Here is a 17,972-nt window from a genome sequence, read left to right on the forward strand (position 1 = left end):
AGAGAAATAGGCGGAACATGAACCTTATTAGTACAAAATGTCTTGGGTATTTTACGATTTTAAAGTGATTATATGCCGTACATAATAAAAGGATGTTTTATAGTTCACAAAATTATTGGGCGATTTTAGAAAATAATTATGACTGGTGTATTTTCATCAAGCAACGCTTATACAATATGTTATATACAAACATAACGATCAACCATATACAAAAAGGTGTAATCAAACATCTTACGCGGTAAAAAACTTGCGGCGCAACTACCACGACAATTTAAATTACATAGAATCGTTACATGATTTTGTACATCAAACTCGGGAAAAATTAGCTCAAATGATATCAGATTATATAACTTGTTCTACTTTAATGGACATGTACATATGATTCCCATTAAATATTACCTGCTCTTTTTATCGTTATAGAATTAAATCTAACAGTCTATCATTATATAGAGAATAATCTGTTTATATATATGTATATATTATGCAAACATATTTACAAAGAATCTATACACATAAAAATTATGCTGATAAAAAGTACGAATTTGTCTTCATCTTTGTTTTGTTAGAGTGTTTCGCGTTTAGCGGGACGCAGCACCATGCTCCAAAATGTTGAGCTTGTCTCATATTGAAACTCCTGTTCCATCAGGAATCACAATCGAATATTATTGTTGATATCATCTCTATCCTAGAATTCTGTTATTTCAAGCACGAAGCAGCGGTAATATACAGTATAAGTCTCAATAAAATTTCAAGAATGTGTACATGTGTGTGCGTGTATGTACATAGAACGCTTTAGCTGTCGCGTCAGTATAATCCGACTTTCTCTGCGATATTTTAAATCGCACTCTTTTGAAAATTATATATAATTTCTCGGCAATGGCCTCATGTAGAAAATATAAACTCATAAAAGATGACGAAAAGAAAGAGGAATCTTGTATTCAAATGTATAATTCTAAAGACGTGTCATAATAGAAGATAGAATTTATTTACTTCAGCTAAAGACGTATCATAATAAGAATTCAAGGAACCGAAAAGAAGATTACGTTAGCAACCTCCGTAGATTTTTGAGCCACCTGGTAAAATGCTCTGCTGTCCAGCAGCCGATATGAACCTAGCACGGTTACAATTCAATTTTACAAAGCGCTTATAATCGACCATATCGGATGCTGCGACAACTGTATGTGGCATTCACTGAAATGTCATTATATTTACATTTTACATTTGAATGTATCGAGTATTATCAAATAGAAATTCTACTTATATCTATGTATAGTCATGCCCGTGTAAAAAAAATTGCACATTAAACTTGATCACTCTGCGTTATTGCGCATTGTTCGTGCGCGCACTTGGATCCGTTTTCCAAGTGAACTGATCATCGACACGATAGTCGATATCGCCATATCATTAAAACGCTGCCAAGTAATCGCATTCTTCTTCACCTTCATTTTTTAGGTCCTTCAATTGAAGACATTCTTGCGACATCATTCAATCAGTATTCAATCCCACTAGTATCCAGTTTGATCGGCATCACTGTATCAGTTCCTTACTTAAAACGGCGGACAGTTCACACCAGGATGAAGATACTGACATTTGTCACCGACTCGGCAATAACCATTTTTCGAAAACTGTCTGCACACAGGTGGTTGTTTGCCGCTTCCTCGCCACCCACCACCGACACCTCTCCAACCCCCTCTAACTGGTCCACGATATCCCCAGCCGGGACCACCTCTGCCTCTGTTGTGCATATGGGCGCCTCTCGGACCCGGAAAGTTAGGTCCAGGGCCATACATCGGCCCGGGCGGACCTTGGAAGTTATTGTATCCCATGTCATCCGGACACATCATGCCGTAGCCTTCTTGATTGTACATGGGCGGTGGTCCCATCATTCCCGGCGGTACCATGGGCGCGCCCTCCATATTCTGATTAAAACCACCCGACATCGGGTTTGCCATCGGGTTCATACCAACGTCCGGCACGAGGACTTTGCCGTCGCCCGTTCTCCAACCGCCGCCACCAGCGGTTGGCATCGGTCCTGTCATCTCCGGAGACATGGGAGCCATGTGCGGGGGAGCCATCATTTGTTGCGGCATCTGCGGCATGGGGCCCATTGTTGTTTGGGGTCCCATAGGTGCCATCATACTTGGTTGGTTGTGCGGGTACGTCGTCGGATAATGGAACGTCGTTACGGTCGACGGTTGCGGAGGTTGCGGCTTAGGTTCCGGCCATGCTACTGCTGTGAAGTCTTTTTCACTCTCTTTATTGCCTGTGAGATCGTCTAACGGTATTATTTTCGGATCGGTCATCACATGGTGCCGTTCTTCATCGGGTTCAGCTGCAGAGTCTGGAATCCTAAAATACAAAAATAATCAGAATTGAAAACTCCCAACTGATCGATTAAAAATTTGAATATAATGGTACACTCCACACAACAAGATCTGCAACGGTTTTATAAAAACTTATACGATATATGTATAGAGAAGATGTATTTTTTCATATAATCTTTCTCTCCTACATAATATTCATTACTTCATTTTTATGTACGATATTCTATAACATAAAAATATATTTGATCTTGTTGTCACGGAATGTATAAATAGTTTAAGTATATCAAAATTATTACGTACATGCTTCGATTAAAGTAAAGGGCTTGGAGAATGCCCTTCTCGCGAGCATACTGGATATCTTTCTCTTTGCTATCTTTGCCAGGCTCCACTAACGGAGGCGGTAGATCAACTGGAATTAAGGGTTTCCATCTCGTTCTTTCTTCCATTAAATCTTCAGTATCTAATGACAAAAAAGATCATTTTATATATTATATTCACTATATACTTGTGTCACACATAAAATGTAAATAATTGAAACAAATAAGTACAAAATAATTTGCAAGTATATAACTGCTTCATATGAGTAGGTATAATGTTAATTGTAACAAAAAATTAATATAGTTATTTAAGTTATTTCGTACGTACTTAATTTTCTGGCCATCTGGAATGCTTCCCTCTCGTTTTGCTTTTCCATTTGCTTCATGTCAGTAAACGTCTTCGTCACGTTAACTCTTTCCGTCTCGTCCAATTCGAAGTAGCGTATAGATTCTAGATCCGTCTTCCACTTCAAAACCTTTTTCGGCCCTTTACGTTTCTGTAGTAGCAGAACGCTTTTAAGTCCGTCTACGTATCGTATTTCGGGATAGGAGCTGTCCTTCTTCGTCAAATCCCCAATTATCGCACATTCATCTTCTGGCGATTCCACATCTTTTACATCTTCCACGTCTTCCTCGGGCGTCGGTGCTACGAAACAAAAATATATATATGTAATTTATTGTTTAGATAAAATTAATTTTATTTATCACGATGATGTAAAATATTTGTAATATTAAAATGCATTAATAATAATTATAACATACTTTAGTTTTTAATATATAAAAATATTAACGTATTATGTAAACGAAATAAATGAGCGAAAGTAATTTCATAATTATTCATAAAAGGTAATTTTTTTAATGAAGGTGTTTTTAAAGAATTTATCTCTGTTACTTGTGAATATAATAAGTTAAGATGATAATAAAATACTTACTATTACTTCCAATATCATCATCGTCTCTGTTGTCTCTTTCCTCATCAAACGCCTGATCTTTGTCCTTCCTTAATTCTTCTTCGCCACTTTCCCTTTCCCTTTGATCTTTGTCTTCTTCTATTTCCAGCGTGTCCTGATAGAACTAAAAAAAAAATTCCGCAATTAATTTATATAAATAAATAGCGTATTATATTCGATCCTACATCCAGGATACTTACTTTGAAATTAGGTTTGAGTACGACCGGTGATTTCTCTTCGACGTTTGACGGCGAAGTAGGTGGCGGCGTGCTCTCGCGATTATCGGCGTTGGCGGTTTCTTGTTTCTTAGCTTCCGAGGATCCATCCTTCGTGATAGAAGCCCTCCGCTTACGCTTCCTCGGTTCCTTACTTTTGGTAGACGCAGTGAGGGCATCCATAAACATGTCGCTTTCTTGCAGCACCATCGCTAAAAACGAAAAAAAAAAAGGATTTTATTTAAATTTGAGAATTATAATGAGCGACGAGAACCAAATTATCGAATCTGCAACTTTTCTGTTAATAAAATTTTAGCAAACATTTTGCAAAATTTAGTCTCGACTCGGCTATCTCGGCATGCGCCTGAAATTGAAAGCAATTGAGGAACGTTAGTATGGAAATCCTGTAGTGTGTTCGACATTAAAGTTGAATAATAAATCTTTAAGATTTCAAGATTTTCTCACAAGAACAGTAAAACTGGAGCGAGCACGTCTCGATAATTCTGCATAAAATGGCGATTTTGTAAAGCAGCGATACGTTCTATAAAAACAGTGTTACAAAAATTTATAGATATACAGCGTTTCTCCTAACGTAGGCATAACTCCGTAAAAAGATCCTCGCGCGAAGATGATAAAACATTCTGTCTATCTCGTTTCCGAATTAGTATTCCGTTTATTCTTGTTATTAAGTAAAATTCTTGTGCTTCGGTAATTTTAATAATGGCAATTTCAGAAATACATTTGTATAAATTACTTTTGTCCTAATTGAATTCACCTCTAAAATTATGCCTAAACACATCAGGAAATACCTGTATATAATTATTAAATATATTTTCAAACTGTAATCGTATTTCATCCTTGATGTGAATGAACGATGTAAATGAATACAGCTTGTTAAGATTATGTAAAAGTATGCCGATAGTCGCAAAGTTGTAGTGATTCGTTGGTTGCTTTAACGGTATTCGGCATGTATCTGAAAAAAAAAATAAGAAATGTTTCCCATTTTTCAATAGCTGCAAGTAAAATATCAGTTCTTCAATATCAGCGAACAGTGTTTATAATAGAAATTAACGATAAATTGTCTGCCGAAATGAATTTGTCTTCGATTTTGCTCAGTACATCCTGTAAAAAAAGAGATATGGAAGATTTAAACTAATATATTTTTAAAAAAGATTTCTTATATTGTATGATTCTTCATATATGTATATTAGTCATATAAATAATACGAAAATAATTGAGAAACAATAAATTAGACAATGATATAATTAGTGTTGTTTCTAGTTTATAAGTGATATACAAGCCGTAAGGAATAGAATGTGGGTGCAACATAAATGTAAATCAGAATATAAGGATTTTTTAGAAAAAGTAAGTATGGCGTCCAATAATTATTATATATTATTAATTATCAATATTCACACATTGAGAATGAATACTTTGTAACTTTTTAATAAACTATGTCTCCTTAATAAAACTATTTAATAAACTCCACGTCATCTCTTTATCAACATATAATATTTTAATATCTACTTTTGAGACATAATGACCAAGTATTCCTTTAGACAGAAAATTTTATTTTTATTTAATCGAATAAAATATATTCAAGACTGTTTTTTTATGTTGCATATAATAACAATAATAGAAAAACCAAGGAACGAGAATACCAATTACGTGAACAAATATTTTTGATATATCAAATATAAATCAGCAATACTCTCAACATGTTATAAATATGCTTAAATTTTATAATAAATTTCTGTAGTCTAATCTAACATCGTTACGTAGAAGTTTCAAAATTAAGACTAACGATTTACAAAAAAAATATATATTTCTTTGAATCGTATTACAATTACAGCGCTGAAAGATAAATATCAGGTATTATTTCAAAATGATTATATTCCTTTATGGAATAAATTGATTTTTACATTTATTCTATTACTGCACAAAAATTATACAAAATAGATCTATAACAACTGCGATTATGTGTATTCATAATAAAAAGATGCAAAACGATGAAAATAATTTATAACAATTGTATATAAATCACAATTGTTTTTACAATACAAATCAGTTTATTATGAAAACACAAAATTAATTTGAATCGCTTTAATAAAATCTTGATTTTCACAAAAATTGTAGAAATAAGACTCATACATACTTTTCGTATATATATATATATATATATATATAAGAAAAGTGTTATTAAATACATAAATATCATATTAACATGATAATTAAGACAAATATTGTTCATTTATCTTTTTTTTTTAAATCACGATTTAACATTAAAAAAATAATCAGAAATCAATTTTAGCATACAATAAAGCATACAAATTTATCATCATAATAATTTTTATCATCACTGTCCCATATTACAAATACAAAAATATATACGTTAATTTATATAAATTTTATATCCATAACACTACAAACGAAATACGATTCATGTTAAAACTAGCTATTCTTCAAGAGTTTAAAGGATACAATATAGTTGTGCTGTCAATATTTGGATACTATTTTCGGGTATTCCGATTTATATTCACAAATTCGAATAATGGGTAGTTATGTCCCATATATTAGAAATAACCCTAGTAGAAATAAATCTAGTACCCCCAGTGACAGCACTGACATGATAAGCACGACAGAAATTAATAGAAAAATTAAGGAAGAGTACAGGTTGTATTATATGGGTTTTTTTTATTTCCACACAGAAATAGTTTATGATAAAAAAAGAAAAAACATGACATTTAGGAACACCACTGTTCTCTAGGCAGATAGTCTCTTGCAACTTCGAATAGTGTCGTACGAAGGTGCTCTTGACGCGATCTTTGGTCTTTAAATGCCTTCGCATCGCGCCACATTGATCGGAAATCGTATGACAATGCGACACGCAAAGTCCACAACCTTGCAACAATTGAAATTCATTGGATATAAATTGATCTCGTTAATGGTATGGAAAAACGTTTGAAGCTACGTTTCGGCTTGTATACACGTATACATTTGTATGCAGATAACAAAAATATAAACAATTCTAAATGTTCGTCTAGGGAACCTATACATCTATGCGTTAGAGATAAATCATTACAATTGTCTTTCGATTAATTAAATCGATATCACGAAAATTATACAAACACTTCTCGTGTTTGTCCCGTCTTATTCATCATTTGTTTTATATTATAAATGTACTGCATTTTCTTACATTTGTAACAGTTCGAAATAGTTTATAATAAATAGTTTAACAAGTAAATGCCTGCTATTGTGACTGAAACCGAAACTTTGCTGTATCTAAAAATAAATTCGAACGTATATTTGAAACAGTATTATTTGTGTACAACAATACAGGAATACAGCAATTGATTGCATTATTAAGTGATAACGAACAGAACAGAATTTTTCTATTTGACGGGTGTGTTTTATCGTATTTCAAAGAACAAATTTAGAAGCGCAACAAGCGCAGCACCGTTAGACTTTAATCCATAATTCAATACATTACTAATTAAATCGTCGTATGCTAATTGAAGCAACAGTTTGGAAAGACTCTGTCTTATTCGAGACACTGTCCTATATTTATATATTTAATAGGACTCTCTCTTTCTCTCTCTCGTCATGCTCATTTAACGTAATTTTAACAATTCACATTATATCAAGAAAAGAATCAACAAAAATATTCGACTTGATTGTATGTAAATATTGTAGTCTGTATTTTGTTTTTCGAATTATTTAGTCCAAATACATAAATTGGATATTTGTATCTGATGGAAAATGAGCTTTTCGATATTATTTAGAAGGCACAAGATTTCAACATCGTTCGTTTCCATTCCAAAAAGTTTTTAAACGCGCAGGGGACAAAGACCGTTAACTGATTACAAACATAGCGACCGTCTAAATATTTCCTTTCATGTTTTATTCAATTAAAAATAGCATATCATCTTTCCACGTGCGTGTATAAATATATCGCAACAAATATATATGCATACAAACACGCGTGGAGAAGAAAACACGTGCGTAGAAAACACGTGCTCTCTCTCTCTCTCTCTCATACGATTTCCGATGCTGTATAATGGCCACGTTACAGTCGTGAATTGCGTATTGATAAATCAAGGATTTAACGTACGGTGCCGAGCGCATTATGCATATATTTGCACGCGGTCGGATAGGAACGGTCTTCCGTCCCCGCGACGAGCGGAGGGATGACGCGCCGCCCGACGAAGCACCAAGTCCGTCGCCGCGCTCGGCGCGGCGCGGCTCGATGTACGTCGGACGGTTAGTAGGCGTGGGTCCCGTATAGCGCGGTATACGCCGGCCGGTCCGGCCGTGGCGGCACACACGGACAGGGACGGGGGCCACGTGCGCGTCGGCGTGGAGACGGTCGCAAAAACATCGGTTAGGTTCCCCTGCGACGATACACACCTTCGCGCGAAAGCGCGACTCCGCGTTTCGAACTCTCCCCCCCCCCCTCCCGGCTATCGTGTGCATGAGTCAGCCCCCCAGCGACCCCGGAAGGGAGCCGAATTTGGACTCCGAAATCGTCGCGATGCAAGACAAAAAAAAAGAAAAAATATCGTCGCCGCCACGTGGGTGGCGGGTCCGTTCCACGGGCCTCGCACCCCGTTCTCGCGATGCGGAATGAAAGTTTCCGAGACGAAAAATTGCCGTCGCAATCCAAAATCTGCGATCGAGCGTGAAGGATCTGATGAATCTCATCTTTGACGTTATCCGAACAGAAATATCGCTCGAGCCGCGTTACAGATTTGTTTTTCCCTTTCGTTGTGCACACGCCGTCGCGCGTCTATCCGCCAAAACAAACGCGATTATCGCGAAACGTTATACGAGTAATTCGATAAGGATATACGGTCCGGCCAATTTTGTGGGATTGTATACAAATAATTATATAGTATCAAATAATTCGTTTATATAGTACCATTTTCCATCAAATTCAAATAAAGCATGCAAAAGAGAATTCTGAATTACACGCCGAGTATACACTGCAAATTTTGGAGCGCGCGATCTGTCTCGCCCTTCTATCTGTTCGTTTCTTTTCTCTTTCTCTCTCTCTCTTTCTGCGTATCTCTCTCTTTTCGTTCAGTAACGAACATTGGCAAAGAAGAAGACTCTCTTCACCATGCCGACGATGTCGGATGTTGTAAAGGAGGGCCTCCTGCCGGTCCGAGAGGCCTTCTCGCTCGAAGACGTCGAATATGCAGCTTCGGAATTCGTGCACTTTCAGTGCTACTTAAAATCCATAGGGTCCACCGCATTATTCAACGTTGCTTCAGTATATCGTCTCTTCCTCACCACAGTCTCCCCCATCTTTTTCTCAACCACTCCTTTCTTGCACGCTTTCTTTCTCTCCCTCTCTTTCTCTCTTTCTTTCTCTCTCAGTTTTGCGTATCTATTAAAGGTGTTCGAAATCACTTGCCCGACACAAATTTCAATTCTCTCTGATAAATTCATCAATATCTCATTTGTCATGAAAAGTTAATGATAATGATAACTCCATATTATCTGTCGATACGTTTTGACCAAGATACTCGTATTTCGTTGGCAACAAATATATATATGCGACGATTAACGGAGCTTCGTATAAACTAAAAAAAAAGACCTTCTATTTAATAAATCTGATTCGAGGGAAGCCAATTTTTCTCCCAATCGCTGAATCAATTGAAACATTGACAGCAATATTTTACGTTACCATTTCGCGCGTTTAACGTTAAGAATCATCACCGAGAGGATGGAAATCTGGATGGGCTCGCGATACATACTTTGCGTAGTATTTAACGTCGGCCATTTAATAGCGAGCAAGATGTGTATAAGTATAGCAGAAACCCAAGAGTTAAATATTCCAGATTTCTGATAAATTTATTTGACTGTTTAAGTAGGGTGTACATTTACAAGGGAAGAAATATGAATAGACAAAGTTTTTGTTGCCTTACCTAGTAAAAGATTAGAACTATTCCTGAGCGATGGCTTCGTATCGTTGCGTCACTGATATCGGAGATTTAAAAAACACATTTCCCGCTAATCCGTAAATATTGAGAGATAGAACACTTTTTTTTCATTTATATTCTCTATATTGCTCTCAACGGAGAAACTATACGTTTTACTTCGAAATAATTAAATGTATATGTATATACTCTTCCTCAGTCGCGCGAATATTGATTGAAGAAATCGCGTTTTAATGAATAGCTTATCGAGGATTACCTGCTGAATCGAAGATTCTTAATATACGAAAAAGTTTCGTAGTCGAGTGTCGATCCTAATGGGCCTCGTTCTTCTAACGAGAGACGTTAATTTTCTCGTAGGTGTGATCCGCACGAGCAAGAGCTGTTAAAATCTTCGTGCAGCACGATGGATAAATCGTTACGGCTTATTATATCTTCTATGAAACGCTAATAATAATTTTTTGGGAAAGTAGAGGATGTACTATTAAGAAATATTACGCTACGATATGCCTGGAAGAAACAATAAGTTAAAGGTACATAGGCAAATAAATGTCTGATGTAACACCAAAAGTCAAGAGAGAAATTGTCAATAATATTCGCGATATGTAAAAATATCGCGGTAAATACCGGATCTCGTTGCATTTCTTGTTGGAACCATCCACCTGCAAACTCAATATTACAGAGTTAGTAAGTCATATATAACGTAGCATGCCAATGTACAAAGCTTAAGCAGTCATTATTCATTTATCATCATCATTCCACCGAAATAGAACTTGGATCTTGTATAATGCGTGATATAGAAAAACATTATAACGTCTTATTGCAAAAAATAGATAACAATAATAGACATTTACTATAAATAACAATAAAATAATATTTCTGAGAATAGAATACTACAAAACCAATTATTCTATATTTAATTATTGGTTCGATTTCATTAAGAATATATTTTAATATAAATAAAAGATAAAAAGTATGTGTGTACAGTGTTAACAAATATTATTATATTTATTTTAAAATATATAAAATATATAAATATTTTAAATATATTATAAAATATATAAAAATAAAATTATGAAAATAGAATGTATAAAAATACATTAGTAAGTTACTAATTTGTAAAATAAAACAAGATTTATAATATGATAATGTTCAAATAAATTCAGATTCTTTTTCTAATCAATTATAATATATTGAATGTATATGTTAAATTCTATACTCTTGTGTACTATATTCTTTTTTGTGATTCTTATGCTGTTAATAAATTTAAGATATTTTATAAGATATCTGCTCTTTTAGTAAACACATTTTTTTCTATACTTCCCATTTCGTAAGATTGTATTTAGTATAAGAATATTTCCAAGGTTTTCTATTTTTGATTATTTCTATTAATATATCGAATAAAAATTAAAGAAGTTACATGGTATAGAGTAACTTCAAGATAATTAAAAATTCAATTCATAGACTGCTTTATCTGAGGACATTAGCAATATGTTTACATTTAGATTATGATAAAAATATCAGTATTCTAAAAGAAAATTATGATAAAGATCACGTATTAATAAAGAAATTTTATACATAGTTTGTAATAGGATACCAGTATACTTACGTTTAGGTTTTGGCGGAATCAGCTTAATCCCTCCCTTCTTCTCATCACTTGGCGAGGTTGTTGTTGGTGAGTCCAGGGATAGCTTCACACGTTTCTCCACCAGTGGAACATCCCTCAACGGCGATGGCCTCTTCAAAGGTAATTTTGGAGGTAGAACCTTCTTATCGGCAGCAGGAGCCGCCTTCTTCGATCTGGGTGGTGGTGGTTTTACTTCTTCCTCTAGGCCCGTGGATCTGAATTTCGAGTTAAACGTCTTCACCGTCTTCGGTCGCGTTCCTGAGTCCTGGCTATTTTTTCTGTTCTCAATGGAAATGGATATATTCTTCTTTTCGGTAACGAGCTTCGTCGCAACGGCGTCCTTCTTCGAATCCGCTTTCTCCTTGTTTTCTTTCGAGCTGTCGCGCGACTCGGTCGAAGACTTTCTTCCATTTGCATCGCTCGACTTCTCATCTTCGGTTCGCTTCTTCGGTATTTTGCCCATCTTAGAACTCAACGCTTGACCCTGCACCTTCTCCAGAGTCGCCTTATCCTTCTCTGCCTGATCCTTCTTCTGCTTCTCCTTCTCCTTTTCCCGTTCCTTGTCTCGCTCGGATTTACTCCTACTTGAGCTGTGTTTGCTAGATGAGCTGGAGTGATGCTTGTCTTTATCCTTGGAAGACCTATCTTTGCTAGAATTTTTAGAACTACTATTATTACTAGAACCCGAACGGTGACTACTAGATTTATGGGATGTAGAGCTGCTGCGATGCGCACTGGAACTCGTGCCATGCTTAGAGCTCTTCGACGATGACGATGACAACGAAGACGAAGATGAGCCATGATGATGGCCGCTACTACTTTTCTTCTCGGAACTGCTACTGGACTTTTTATCATCTTTTTTATGAGAGTCCCTATTTTCTTTATCACTAGATTTACCGCTATCACTACTGGCAATGTCCTTAGAGTCTTTGCTTTTAACACCTTCAGTATCTTGATTGTCTTTAGAACTAACTACAGTTTGTTTCACTTCACTAGGAACGTGTCCCGAATCGTCTGACTGTACAACGTCTACTACGTCATCTCGACCACCAGCCGCACTGCCATTTTCTTCCGTCTCGTCAAACTCCTCCTCCCCTTCTGGCTTCGCTTCCTGCGTAGCATTTGGGGCGTGTCCACTGTCCGTACTCGTACTAGCTGTATTTAGAACGTTACTTATATTCGCGGCGTCCGTCTCTACTTTCGCGAGGACCTGATTGCCGTCGCGAATAGTAATCTTGTAAACAGGCAGTGATGAGGACGTCGAAACAACAACGAAGGATTGCTTTTTAGATTGTTGTTGCGTTACTTGCTGTTGTACTTCCACCGTTTGTGGCTGTAACCTCTCCTGCAATTGTTGCTGCTTCTCATGATCTTGCTGATTTACCGAAATACTCGCGGTAGATTGTTGCGCGAGCTTGAAGTCCTGCACGTGAACGGTTGCATTTTCGGTATCATCTACGGTTTGCTGAGTGTTCGCACACTGCTGTTGTTGCGACGAAGGTACAATCGCAGTTTGGCCCGCAATAACGTTTGACTGCACTGAAACCGTCATGATTTGAGCCGGCACCGAGTTTGGCGCCGCTTCTCCCTTTACAATTTTCAGCCACTGCTCGACAAGTCGACTGGCCAATGTTCGAACACCCTGATGACTACCTTCTTTCGACAATCCCTTGATCAACTTTGGACAATTATTACTCTTCAACCGCTCGATATCTACTGGACAGAGTAGCAGAAGCTTGAGAAGTTCTTGAATGAGAGCCCAGTTCTTGGCAAGAATGCCATCAGTGAGCCACGTGTGAATAAGATTCCATCCTCCAGCGGTCATAAATCTGCAAAAAAAAAGAAATTATAAAACGTAAAATAATACATTGGCTTGTACTATTGTATAGATAATATGTTATTTCAAATTATATACTCCATTTCAAATTCTAATTTCACAAAATTGTTTAAAAGTACAGTATTATAAAGAATAGGTAAAGATTAATTCCACAAACATGAAAAATAGTAATAATCAATTTCTACAAGTAAAAAAAACTGTAAAATTATACTTTTAGAATTTTTTTAAATCATTGCTCTTCTATATATAGAGAGATTCAACAATCACATACAAATCTGACAAAATAAACCATAAAATTCTACTAAGTTTTAGAACTGAGATGTAAGACTCGTATCAGTAAAAACGGCACACAATAAGCACCGTCTAATGGTTCTGAGTCTCTTATAATTTTCTCTTGCATGTTTATACTTTTTTTCACACAAACATACAAATAACATACAATATACTTGTGTATCTCAACATGCTGAATAACAAATGTCTTTTATTTTAATTACTAAATTATTTTAATTAATATCACAAAAAACGATGGAATGAAGTGTATAAAGTTTAATGGTGTTAATATTACGTAGAGTTCGTATATTTAAGTACTTACTGACTAAGCAAGTCCGTATTAGTGGTTTTCAATATTTGTATATAAATGCATTTTGAAACAAGCTTCTTAGAAAATTTTGTCATTAAATTAGCTAATCGGTGAACTTCTTCTTTACTCTTAATACCTCCTGTTGGACCCAATAAAACGCTAAGGCATTTGAGCAACGATAGAGGATCTATACGTGGCTGAAAATACAATTTAAGAAGAAAAACATTATTGATACATTCATTTATATAAGGATATAAAATGCTTACAACTTTAAAGTTTAAAACAATTTCAAAAGAAATTGAAAATAATTAAAAAATAGAAAATATACACAAGGTACCTATTTATAAACTTTCGAGAAAAACTTAAAAAACTCAGCCATGGAGACCATTAGATGATTTTTAAGTAAAAATTTAAAAGAAATGTAAATTTCTATTTCTCATTCATAGATTTATCCATAAAATAATTTTTTAAATTTAAGATCGAAGATAATTGAAGACTACAGACATTTTAGACTATCTCGACATCTGCATGGATGATCAAATATAAATAACGAAAATATGCAGTTTCAAATAAAAATCAAATGTAATCATCATAGATGTCTATGAAAAATCGAGATAATAATAAATCATAAAATTTATATAATTATGTTACAAATTAACCATTCAAATTTTGGCAATCCGTTCAAAACAATCAGTTTAATGCTACTATAAGATAGTCTTCAATACTTTGTATTATAAATTATAAAGAAAGAAAAGTCGCCTCACAAAGCACTACAAAAAGCATTAAAGCTTCACAAACATAAAATTTAAAAAATTATTCAAAAGAAGTGGAAAATATTGCACAGAGAAAACGCACAAAAATTTGAAATTTATATAAAATTTTTTCTTTTTTTTCTGAGACATATGATAAAGTGAAAATTACGTGTTCGACACTTACTGAAGCATAAAGAGGGAAAAATATATTGAGAAATTATACTCAATTCTCATAAAAATGTTTTAAATCTGCTAAATAAAAATATGTTATTAATTTAATTTCATTAGCCGATACAGTCAGCTGTTTGCAAGATACAATTCTCAAAAGAAAAAGAAAAAGAATTTCTTAAAATAGAATTTTCTTTCTATAGATCTCTTAAAAAATTCTCCGATTTTTTTCCAACAGAAATATTCCAGGCATTCCAAATATAACAGACACCTTGTATATAACTTATTCACTATAATAAAACTATATATTCGACATAATTACATTAATGTACTAGAAAGATATTAGTAGAAAAATAAAATTAATTAATTACAAATAGCTTTCAGTAAATCAATATTAATATATCGATATTAGTACTCAATAAAATAATATCTTTGTACTTAGATTTGCACGTTACCAGCAAAGGGTTCTTCTCTAATACTTGAGTATCCAAAGACTACGATAAATTTTAGAAAAATGGAGATTATTTGATTCATATATTGACACAAAGAAAATATTAAAGAATATTTGTCAACGAATAAAATTAATCGGTCATTTTTATATTTTTTTAATATAAATTCAAATATGAATTTAAATACTTTTCAAATTATCTTCAGTTTCTCTTTTATTTCAGAATAATTTTCATCTCTTTTATTAAATTTAAAAACAATTATCTCGTGGAGATAAAATCAATCAAACGAGTAAAGCAATTTTATTTATCAATCGTTATTTGATTCGAATGCAGATACGAAAATTTGTTCAGCGCCATTGTTACACCCACGGGCAATAATGGCAAATTGAACAATCTACATTGTGTAATTGAGAGGGGGGGGGGTAACGGCAAAAGTGGAGTACTAGGTCGAGAGAGGGGCAAAGGTTATTGATCTTTCGGCCCCTGGACGAAGCCTGTGGCGCCATCTCTCCCGAATTATGCGCTCGTCAGAAATTCGCCACGTTCATACCGATATAAATAATTAAACAAAAAAAAGAAAAAAAATTGTTATGCCACTCACCATTTTGCTGATATTCAGGACGTTTTAGCGTATTTCCATCACACCGAACGTGGACCAGGGCTCGAATGCGGGATCGTCCGCGCGTGTCTGCAACGAAACGTAAAAAATGCTTGATAATTGTCGTCGGGCGGCGCGAACGGGAACAAGCGACGCACACATCATCACGCCATATTGCCGAACGCGCGCGTTCTCGTTCTCACGCGGTCGCCCGAGACCCGCGAGGCGTGGGCCGGAAACGGCGACGCAAAGGCAAAACGGAATTGCGCGGAATTTCACGGGCTTTCGATCCAAATTTTCGTCGCCTGACCGTCAGAATCCCCTACGAGATCGAGCTCGCCCCCCTGCCCGGCTCGGCTCGCCTACGAAAATCGTAACCGTGCGCCGCGCGCGATTATCATCGCAACGTCGCAACGAGGACGTCGGACATTTTCGGGGCGATTCCCCGCTGACGGAATTCTCGCGCGTCTGACCTCCCTACCGGTGGACTACGTTTTTCTTACGCAATTATTACCATGATATCATTCCCTATCGATCTAGAATAGCTAACGTTAGCTGCGAAGCGGGATTCGCAACCGGCCGCTCGTTAAAAATGCTCGGATAACGCAAGCGAGGATACGAGGTGCGCTCCGTCGCAACGGTAATTCTCACACGACTAGCCCGGATGCGCAGTGCGCAGTCGCCGAGCCGCACGCTCCCCACCCGGTCCGTCCGCGCGCGGCCGACCAATCGGAACGGAGGACGCCTCTCCCCGCCGGCCAATAAAGGCCGTCACCCGGTCACGCTTTTGTTACCCGACAATTGCGACGCTTTCCCCCCTTCCTCTCCCCCTCCTCCACGCTTTTAACCGTTCTATTTATGTAACACACCCAGAGACGTTCGCGAGGCCATACGTTTCTCCTATTTACGTCTAAAAAAAAACCTCCCAACACTTTTTTTTCTCTTGCTTTTTCGGCACTAGTTAAAAACTTGCTCGCGTATTACTTTTCTCGGCACCAATTAGATTATGGCACTTTCAAGGATGACCCCTCTCTTTCTCTTTCTCTCGCGAACCCGCTTACTCAGCTCGCGCGAGATACCCAATTCACGAATGCGGGATTACGTCACCAACAGTCCCCGACATTATTCACCTTCGATCGGAACGATGACGCTGTCTTTCAACACGTTTCGAATAGCTTTACGACGTGTTGCGATTACGCGATTTACGCATCGGAGCAAGAACGTCGAGATCTCTCTCGGGGGTCGTTCCCGATGGGAATTGTACGTGCTGCCGACCTTCGGTCTTTTTTTTTTTGTTGTTTCTTTTTCGTTCATGCCAATCTGTTAGTTGGATAATTCGTTGGAGAATAGGAATAGCCACTCACAGTAGATAAAAATTAAGTCCTTTTTATGGAAAATAAATGTTCACGATCTGGTGAGAAACTGAACATGTCCTTATGGATTAACGAGTAACGTCAGCAACACGAGGAGCGTGTTGCCGAATGGTCTCTCTGCTCGCCCGGCCTCGCTGGACTCTCGCTCTTCCTGTCGCATCCGAGATGCGCGCTACGTGACCCTCATCCGCGTACGCTCGGCCCGTCTATTTGCCATCTGCAATTAAACGTCGTCTAGAATCCGTCGCCGCTACCGGACGCCCGTAGCCCGTTCAATATTTCGCTTCCGCGAATCCGCGCCGGCAATTATCCCTTGACAACGTTGTGCGAAACAATCCTCACCTGACTGCGTAAGACCCTGCCTGCTAACCAATGAACAAGCCGGAAGTGCCCGGTCTCTACATCCTGCTCCCGTTACCGCGCAAGTCAAAAGCGCGACCGCGCGCCAGACGCGCCCCGGTGGAACTCTCTTTCGTGCCTTTGCGTGCGACGATTGACGATCCGCGATTTTTATCGAGCCAACGAGCGAGAGAGTAAAAATGCCGTTCGAACCGCGATACGTTGCTCCCGAGACTCAAATCGATGCGACGTAAATGCTGTTTAAGACTTGTGTTGACTCGATTACTCATGGTCACGTGTTTATCCGGTCATCCGGAAAAATAACATGCTTATATGGCATTATGGCTCGCGCGCATGAAGCGAGAATGGAGCAAGCCAGCAAGCTCATTGGCTATCGCGGTAGCAAAAATCCATGCTTATGGCATTATGGCTCGCGCGCATGAAGCGAAAATGGAGCAAGCTCATTGGCTGTCGCGGTAGCCTTCGATTGGCCTTCGGGTCTGT

General features: G+C 36.9%; 1 protein-coding gene across 5 annotated transcripts; it reads right to left on the reverse strand.

Moving 5' to 3' along the window:
• Nucleotides 1-133: 133 nt before the first annotated feature.
• On the reverse strand, nucleotides 134-17,626 carry Pnuts (Phosphatase 1 nuclear targeting subunit). Of its 5 annotated transcripts, XM_071777242.1 has the most exons (10): nucleotides 17,472-17,626; nucleotides 17,121-17,346; nucleotides 15,760-15,846; nucleotides 13,802-13,986; nucleotides 11,355-13,201; nucleotides 3,792-4,018; nucleotides 3,574-3,715; nucleotides 2,970-3,287; nucleotides 2,625-2,784; nucleotides 134-2,349 (listed from the first exon to the last, which is right to left on the reverse strand). In XM_071777242.1, the coding sequence occupies exons 3-10, from the start codon at nucleotides 15,760-15,762 to the stop codon at nucleotides 1,548-1,550; spliced, it is 3,684 nt and encodes a 1,227-aa protein (XP_071633343.1). In that variant the 5' UTR covers nucleotides 15,763-15,846; nucleotides 17,121-17,346; nucleotides 17,472-17,626; the 3' UTR covers nucleotides 134-1,547. The 5 variants fall into 5 exon arrangements, with proteins under 5 accessions (XP_071633343.1, XP_071633345.1, XP_071633346.1 ...); XM_071777244.1 differs by lacking the exon at nucleotides 17,121-17,346 and having other exon boundaries at nucleotides 17,472-17,537; XM_071777245.1 differs by lacking the exons at nucleotides 17,121-17,346; nucleotides 17,472-17,626 and adding an exon at nucleotides 16,887-17,083.
• Nucleotides 17,627-17,972: the final 346 nt, after the last annotated feature.

The sequence above is a fragment of the Temnothorax longispinosus genome, chromosome 4, assembly GCF_030848805.1.
Source record: "Temnothorax longispinosus isolate EJ_2023e chromosome 4, Tlon_JGU_v1, whole genome shotgun sequence".
In the NCBI taxonomy this organism is placed as follows: Eukaryota; Metazoa; Arthropoda; class Insecta; order Hymenoptera; family Formicidae; genus Temnothorax; species Temnothorax longispinosus.